The sequence below is a fragment of the Rhea americana genome, unplaced genomic scaffold (assembly GCF_003343005.1).
Source record: "Rhea americana isolate MKP2758 unplaced genomic scaffold, rheAme1 scaffold_8, whole genome shotgun sequence".
In the NCBI taxonomy this organism is placed as follows: domain Eukaryota; kingdom Metazoa; phylum Chordata; class Aves; order Rheiformes; family Rheidae; genus Rhea; species Rhea americana.
This window is the reverse complement of record NW_028186978.1, coordinates 6169043-6178455: the sequence shown is the minus strand read 5'-3', so window position 1 is coordinate 6178455 and position 9413 is coordinate 6169043. Positions and strand designations below refer to the sequence as shown.

General features: G+C 38.6%; 1 protein-coding gene across 1 annotated transcript in view; it reads right to left on the bottom strand.

Annotated features, from left to right (window-relative positions):
- Window positions 1-1157: 1157 nt before the first annotated feature.
- LOC146585545 (toll-like receptor 10) overlaps window positions 1158-9413 on the bottom strand; it is a 26966-nt gene continuing 18710 nt past the window's right edge. The window contains exon 4 of the mRNA XM_085322849.1: window positions 1158-1215. Coding sequence (XP_085178975.1) covers window positions 1158-1215 — 58 coding nt within the window. The remainder of the gene's footprint in view (window positions 1216-9413) is intronic.

The following is a 9413-nucleotide window of genomic DNA, read 5'->3' as shown; positions in this document are numbered from 1 at the left end:
CAACTTGTCACATCAGCAAGTCTTAACTCCCAGGTCAATTAACAAACACAACTAACCAGATAAAACACAAATAAAATAAACTGAACTGAAGCAACCCACAATTGACCTTAGAGATGTTATGGCCTTTGGAGCCCCTCAGAAAGGAAGGTTTCTGTCTTCATTAGCTGGCAGTTTTGGTGGCACTACAAAGAAACAGGATGTATTTGTGTAAACTCTTGTGCACATTGAGGTTTTGTTCTTCTCCCTACATCAGGTAAACACCATTCCCTGCAAATTTAAACATGTCATAGTCAGATTTTCCTTTTTATTGGAAAAAAAAAACACTGGAAAAAGGGAGGAGGGGAGTGTCATAAACCTCTGCCAGAGGAGGCAGCTGGAGTGTCCATCTGCAGGCAGATATGCTGGGGCCCTGTGGAAGAGGTGTACTCAGCTGCTAAATCCTGTAGTAAACTGAAATAACCTTGCAGATGCAAGAGTTGGAGCAGGAAGACCCTTTTCATTTTTGCTACCTTGGCGGTATAGTTTACCAGCCGTTCTGCTGACATCCGCTGGCCCATAAAAGCAGAGAAAGGTGGGATCTGCGCTGCTTGGAGAGTAACGTTCATTCAGGGGTTGCCGTAAAGTACAAAGTATTGTTCAAATTCGTTAACAAATGCATATATATGGACACATGGAACTGGTAATTTTATTTTAGGAATAGGTTGACCCTTTAGTTGTGCTCCACAAAGGGGCAAATGAGAATTTGCAAAGCAGTGTTTCGAGTCTGCAAAGTTTTTATGACAAAATGTCTACGTGCACTGTTATACCACTGTAAATCCTAGTGACTTCACCAGGATCAAGTGAAGTTGCACCACATTTATGTTCTTGTAACTGAACCTAACCTGCTGATTTATGGTATTGAAAAACCTGGAAAATCATTTGATCTTTTCTTGATTGGCTGGTTTGATATTAATATTGATAAACTTCCAGGAAAGAGAATTAAATAAATGAGCAACTGTCTTAGAATGGGAATTTTGTTTTGTTGGATAATTTTTATTTTAAATGCTGTCAATATCATGCAGAGTCAAATAAGTTGTCTTTATTAAGCTGTAGATGTTAATCATAGTTCCGTAAATGTAGACATGTCACTGATAGGGCTGTGTGGAGCTTTTATAGCATCACTCTGGAGCCGAGAGATAGTTGGTATCCAAGGATGAAAGCAGTTCTGTTATATTCCTGAGGGGAAAAACAGAGGAGATGATTTACACAGATAAGCAGGTTACAGACAACTGATCCTGGTTTTTAGCTTAACAAATTTAAACACACAAAACGTGGGATGCTTAAGCAACATATGTTTCACATGCTCTTTCTCTTTTAGAGCTTTCTTTAAGTATTGTCATTTTTTTAACTAGAAATCTAGAATCAAGTACCATAACAGCAGATCTTTGTAACTCTTTGCAACTAAGAGTTACTCTGGATGATTAAATTTAGAGTACTTGCTGTGTTCCTTTTTCTTGAAAATATTTATGACACTGGTATAGGCAAATACAGTGGAGTTGCAATAAATTTTATCTCTAGCCATGTGCCTTGTCATTTAGGACAAAATGAATTTAAATATTTAGTATCAAAATTTGAGATTATTCAATATGTAAATGCCTTGTTTATAGGATTTTTTGCTTGTGTCTGCGGTGTGCTTTAATGGGATGTCAGAAAACATCAAAAGTATGTTTTCATATTTTAGTTGAAAATGTGAATTTACATCTTAAGTGGGTGATTGACTCATTTTTGCAAACTTCAATTGAGGGGTGTCTTGAAATTTTTAAATGTGTAAAACTAAAGAAATACCTAAAAATAGCCAGTCTTTCCCTCTTTGATCTTAAGAGAAGCCAGTTCAGATGTAAAGATACACAAAACTAATCCTCCAGAAAGTGTATATTTAAAAAAGAAAATTTGTTTTTTAGTAGCAGTTTTGCACTGTGCAGTGTGTAACAGATTATGTTTTACTAAAATGTGTCTGTTAAAACCATTTGATTATAAACCATTAGAAACTAATTTCTAAGACAATTCTATGAAGCTGAACAGGTAGTATCATGTGTGGTTTTATTTAAATATACACTGCCATTCTGCAGTGATATTTCTAATGCCACAGATTGTCTAAATACATTGCTTGGGGTTCTGTCTCTGTCAAGGTTAGCAACATGTAGATGAATGCAAATCCTTTCTATAAAAATTACAAAGCATTTTACATATCTTGAGGGCTACATCAGTTTTTGTTATATTTTACAGATATTAGCACTTTTCCGCTATTTATGTACTTTAAATGTTAGAGGGTCAAAAATAATCTTTCTGCTTAGCATCTCTCACCTGCAAATATAGCAGGAATGTTATATTTACTTTAATACTTGTATAAACTATGCAGAAATTTTTTTAATAAAATGTAATATATTTTATAAGCTAATAAGACTGAATGGGTAATTAAAGGTTTCTAGCGTGCATTACTATAACTTGCAAATACAGAGACATTTTGGTAATCTTTCTTACTAAAGATGTGAATGTTTAATGTACTTTCACTGTTTCTACTTTGGTAGTCCAATGGGAATTCAGTAATGACATTTTGTCATGTCAAACTGTGAACATAAATTTGTACTGTACAGTCCTCATTCTATATTTAGAATACAATACATATGTATTATACTTGTTAATAAAACCATCAGAATATTGTTTGTGGTCGTGTCGTCATGTACTGCAAAATCAAACTGTGGTCAGCAAAGAAGGAAGTGTGTAAAATCATACTAATTAAAAACAACAACATTGTTCAAGTCTTTAGTTTAAAAAAGTATTTAAATGTTAAAAAAAAATGTATTTAAAAATTTTAATTCCTAATCTGGAGAGCCTAGTAAGAGGTTAAAAAATCAGCATGAAGCAGCAGAGTAAAACATCTAGCATTGCTGAAATTAATTCAATATTCAGTTGATACTAGAGCCTAGAAAAGACGGCCAACAGACTCCTCTCTGCGTGCCTCATTTCTCGCAACACCTGGGTCCTCCCTGTTCTCAAACATCTGAGTTAACTTTTTTATCGCCCACAAAGCCACCGCCTGGGCCTGCGTTCGTTAGCCGGGCTCGTTCCCGTGGCCTTTCCCCGGCCCGCGTGCCAGGGCGCGCGCTGAGCCCGCTTTGCTGGCGGTAATCTGCAGGCGCAGGCGGCAGGTCCTGGGGTGCTGCCGTGGCCCGTGTGGCCTCAGCCGCCCCACGCGGCCAGCCCCACCGCCGGCCCTGGCACTCGCGGGCCGGGGAAAAGCCACGGGCCCGGCTTTTGCTGAAGGATGGTTATTTGGAACAGGTTGTCCAGAGAGGTTGTGGTGTCTCCTTCTCTGGAGACATTTAAAACCTGCCTGGACATGATCCTGCACAACGTGCTGTAGGTGACGCCGCCTCAGCAGGGGTTGGACTAGGTGATCTCCAGAGGTCCCTTCCAACCTCAGCCCTTCTCTGATTCTGTGTGATTCTGTGATTTGGAGACCTGACTGAAGGATGCTTTTTTCTTTACCCATGAAAGACATGCTGTCCCAGGTAATAAAAAGTAGACTGACTTTCTGTTTGTTTTTATGTCGGTCTTAAAAAAATCTGAATAAAATGCTAATAAGTTCAAACAAGATTTTTAAAAAGAAGCTACTTTCTACTCAACCATGCTTCAGATCTCTAACATCTTCCATGTCAATCACAAGGCATTTTTTGGTGTTGCTGAAACAGGAACTGTGACAAAATCAGAGGACAATTGTGTACGATATTTCATAAGAGAAGGTGTCATTTGTTTTATTGTCTGGAGACAGAGATTCTGTTGTAATCCTGGAGACTTTGGCTTTAACAATGTAAAGCAAGTAGATACAGTTGTATAGACAAGAACTACAGTGACTCCCCAGTAAGCTAACCAAGCGTTTCCTCTGCGTAGGTTTTCCAATCCTCTGACAACTTTTTGTTGATCCTGCTGAAGGATGTTTTAGATTTGGGGGCATTTTGCCATTCAGTTGACAAGATCACAAACCCTAAATATAAACCATCCCAAAGCTTAAAGCATTAGAAGATGCTCAAATGTGAAAAATTCAGTAAAACAGAGATACTCACTTCTGGTGTTAGAAGTCCCATGTGCCTCTAAGACTCTCGTCTGTTAATGGTAAGGCACATGTCAGCATGCCTTATCAGGTCAGTACATTTATCCTAACAAATACAAAGAAAGATCGTTTCGTTGCCAACATCGTGCCTAACAACTTGCAGCAGCACATTCTCAAACGCAAAAGCACACTTAAAGGCAGACCCTGCCTGGACAGTCAGATTGCCAGATGTTTGCCTTGGGGGCGAGGGGGACAGGATGGAGGAGGCTGCGAGCGGATCGCAACTCTGTCTGTCTTTCCAAGGTTCCTGGCAGAAAGCACTGAGATCATTTTTTGGCAGAGAGCTGAGTGCATTTAGAATTTAGTCTTAGAACTTAGCATAGAATTTAGCATTTAGTCTTTTTAGAAACTACAGTGATGCCAAATGCTGGCTAGAAGTTTTGATCCCCCCTCGTAAAGCTCCAGAAGGTCTTGAGGTGCCCAGCACATAGCCTCAGGTTTTGCTGAAGGAACCTACTCCAGATCCAGGTTCATGGATGTTAAACATATTGCTAGCCAAATCTGTCTCAGCTGAAATGCATTTTCCAATTAACAAGAGATTTTTGAGACCACACTTCCATTTTCTCTGAAGTTTTCCAGGTTTCCATCACATCAGGTTTTTTACTAATGAAAAATCATTTCCTGGATGATTCTGCATATTTGTCATTCTCTAACTGTTACCATATGCCTTAACTTTCTCACCTCTGTTCTTTCTTTCAGTAATTTATCTATTACTGCCAGTTCTGTCTAAGATTAATGGTTCTAGTCTGAAGTAGCTGTGCACAGTACTCTTTTCTTCGGGGTCTCTATTTTTAAACATTCTGCAATTTAGAGCACTGCCTACAGACAACGAAGAAAGACTGAGAAACAAGACTGAAAGAAAAACTGAGAAGACTAGTTATGTTTCATCTAGAGGGAACAGTTATCCAAAAGTATAGAAAAGACAACACCTATTACCAGTGCAAGCTGCTCCAATCCGATAATGTAAAAGTCAGTGTTGGGTTGATAAGATCAGAGAATCTGTGACCATGTTACCACAAAGAAGTGTGGAGTCATCATGATCTGGGAGCCTCGACACCCTTCTGCTTTTTGGTTAGAGGGCCAAGCAAAGTTCATGGTCTGTTTCGGATAAACTTTACGTACCCAATTAGAGAGAAAGCAAGTTTATTTCAAGGACAGTAATGTCAATACCACGTCTCCAAAGTGGATAAAGAGGATTGTAGACCTTGAAAACAATGTTTTGCATAACATTCAGAAACTGAAATAGCACATTTTCAATGTAGTATGTTACAGCTATACTCTAATTTAAAACAAATTTTGAAGAAAGAAAAAAAGAATCCACTAAACATCTAGTATAGATTCACAATTACTCCCCTTCCTTGCTGGGGTGATTACATGGTGATATCGGTGTATTGCTGCCCAAGCCCCGCAAATCAATACGGTGAGCACCTATTCTACATCTCAGTGAAGTGCAGAAGTGAAAGCAGGTTCAGCAGAAATGAGAACATAGGAATAAAAAGTCTTGCAAACAGCTAATAAAATGTGAGAAATCACTGTCCTGTAGATTTTGATGACTCTCTCAAGAATAAGGAACTTTATAAGGCAAGACTTCGTGTTCACAGCATGCAGTTTAGTTCGTAAGAGCACGTTTGGTAGCAAAGCAGAATCTGCTCCCTTCAGTCTATGCAGTAGGACTGGACAGCAATTAAATCGGCCACTGGGTGTCAGCCTTATTCTGAGGAATCAACAAAAAGGAAGCTTGCAAGATTGTTATTTAAGAAAATATTAAGAAATGAAGCTGTTAACCTCTGTCTTACCTTCTATCATCGAGTCCAATCATACCACACACAGAAATCTGCTAAAGGATTCAAGATTGGACTTTGTATCTTTACTGTTATTTTTTAGTAAGTACAAAAAATTAAAAAAAGGCTATATTTGACCCCCCCCCCAAAAAAAAAAAAAAACTTTTTGTACCCCCTGAACAGAAACATTTTCAGGGAAAAAAAAGCTAAAGTTCAAACAGAAAAGTGATGAGAGACATCGTCAGGTGCTAAACTAATAAACAAAATACATTTGCTTTCTCAAAGGAAATTAGAAGTGTATTTTAAGTGGCTGTAGGGTACACTACCATACGTAAATGACTAACACACTTGGCAAGTGCAAGGGAGATTTTTGAGGTTGGAAGGCTATAATGGGATATTTGGGAGTTAATATTCTAAAGTAACATACCTAGCAGACTCACTGAACCAAATTATTTCTTTCATATCTACCTACAGCTTAAGTTTCAGAGCAGTCTTAAATATGAAGAAATCTTCAAAGGGCCATGCATTACACACATAATTACATTACTACCATACATTAGTTAACACATAAAAAACAATTTGTAGACTGTATGCCATGTGCAGAGATTGGACAGCCTAGCTGGAGAAGTTTCACTTCCTGTCTTTACAGCTGTTAAACCAGACAGAGTACTTGTTCATTGTAACATTTCCAATAAGTATTAATGCTAATCACACTTAGACTCTTTAAATCAGGGTGGGGGGTGGGAGGACTAAGGAAATAGAGGAACCGTTATTTTTGGCAGTGTTCTCAGCTGTTTAATGTAAAGATCAGAGGAGTCCTGCAGAGGTAAAGGCTACAAATTTCTAACCTAAGTCGTTCGCCTGTGTTACTGATTAATTCCTTAAGTATCTAGCAGCTGTAGAGCTTTTCAAGGCTTTTCAAACCTTGCATGTAACTTTGGCCATAGCTGAAATAAAGCAGCCACTAAAGTTTAGCCAGGCAACTGCTTAATAGCAGGCAATGCAGTAACACTGTAGGAGTTAAGAATCTTTATCCAGAGCAACTCTGTGCTGTTGCGAAAAAACTGTTAAGAAGGAAAGGCAGCAGTTCCAGCTGCGAATTCAGGCTGCAGTCCCAGATTTAACATCCCCGCTTTTGTGGAAAATGCCTTGCCGGTGGTGATAACCGGCTGAGGGGAACATGAGGTCTGCAGCTTGCTGCCAGCGCGCTAGGTTGCCGCGAAGCAGCAGCCTCCCGCGAAGCAGAGTAAAACCTCCCTGACAAACTCCCCTGAGGCCTGAGCTCCACTGCGTCTTCAAACACCTGCCCCTAATCACAAGCAGCCCACTCTTCCAGCGTGCCGCCCCCACAGCTGCCCCTGAAGAACGGGCGCTTCAGCAGCCCTTTTTAAGGTGCACTAACAACCTGGCACTGGCCTTGGCAAGGGGGAGACCTTCACCACATGCCACTACAGAAGCCGGCAGCTAATTTACATTTGTCTTGAAGTAAGACTTAATAGAGGTCTTCAGCCATCCTTTCTAAGGCTGTATGTTCAGAGCCAGGCACTGCCAGCCGGCTGAGGTATCTGGCTAAACTGCAGGGGCTTCTCAGCACCCCTGAAAATCAGGACGCTGTCACTTGGCTCTCTGCCTGCTCCTTCATCTGCTGCGTACACGCCTGGGAGGTGTCTGCTCAACCACATTTGCAAGCGTTAAGGAGCACATCCTGCTACTTGCTTGCTCACTTCGAATGCTGCTCACAGCTATGATCAGGCTTTGCATTTCCATTAAGTGCTAACCATAATTACACAACTTCTCTTCAGTGAAATGACACCAGTAAATCTAATAACAGATAAAAAATGAGAGGTTTATTAGATTATAAAATTAAATCCAAGTGTAGCAAATGATAAATCTTTCCTATCAACAAATATCATTAGTTTAATTAGTTTGACTTTAGCAGAGATTATTTGCTAATGAAAATTCTCCGGCTGGCATGATGACTCTCAGCGCCTGCTGATAAAAGGGCAAGATATTAGTGTTCAGTGAAAATCTGGAGATAAAAGGGGATTCACCCCAAAACATGAAGCTTCTGAATTTAAATACTGGATAAATGAGCTAATTCAGTGACAGTTCCAGTGATGCAATCCTTTCTCACTGGTTGTGCAAGCTCTGTCTCCTACTGTGCATTTGCAGTATTACCAGTGTTCTATAAAGAAAAGGGGCTTTCCTGTAATATTATCATATAATACATATTCTCTAAATATCTGCAAAACTACATTATGTCATACAATGTAGACTAATTATTAGCTGCTGCAGAGGGAAAGAAATACAATATATAGTATAATAAAAATTACAGTGGTGCAACTGAGGGAAATTTTCATAGTGAAATGGTAACTAAATAGACTGAGGGGATCTCTTTTCTCTTTGTCCATGTATAGCTGAGAGAGGCTATAATAAAAAAATAGATATTTTATGAAAATATATAACTACCTTTTATGAAACAGGGAAAACAAGCAAGCCAAATATAGCTTGACATGCTCATTGAAGCAATACTGTAATATTATAAAATTTTTCACAAGTTGAGATATTAATTAATATTTTTAAGATAATCAATAGCGAATTTCATGAAATCATGACTTACTAGGTAAATCTAGGGAAGCTGGAATGTTAAGTTAGGTACAGCAAAGTAACCAGGATGTTAAACAGGGCGTAATGGCTCCAACCTTCAGCTCAGAAAGCTTCTGTCTGAGATTAAGGGAAAACTCCACTGAGTTCATGGGACTTTGAACAAATCCTTCCAACTTAGTACAGACTTCTAACAAGTTCCAGTGACGTCTGAAGGTTTCAGAATATTGTATTCTTGTCATCTATTATACAAATTTACAGAAATGGATTTACACAGGAGGCATTTCCTTGTTTGCTTGTATTTTGTAATTAAACACAAGTAGATCCCTATCATCTTACCCCACAATATCTCAGACAGAACATAGATTAAATGCAAGACTTTACAACCTTGATAACATTCAACAAATCAGTACTTTAGTTATTTTCAAATATGTCTAGAATTAAGAGGAAAACACCAAAATAAATGCAACTCAAGTCTATAAAAATAACTGCAATCTCTACAAACATTTTTTCTCCCTTTCTTTTTGATGATGGACAAGTAGAGAAGATTTATGATGCAATAATTAGACCACTAAAAAAGCAATAGCAATTTCTGTATATATAACAATTAAATTCTACTAGAATGTAATCAACCTGCAAAATATATTTCAAAAATATAAAAATCTGATTAACACAATTTACTGCAATATAATTGATTATTCATACACTGACTTATATTACTAGTAAAAATAACACCACTCTCTATTCCTCATTTGCTTCAAAAGACAGTGGTAGGTTAATGCTAATAGCTGCCCTCAAGTTAGCCCAGAAAAGGGCATGCTTGCTCCTCTCCTTTGGCCACTCCAGGTAGGTTCTCTTGGCCATGAGAGCCTTCAGCT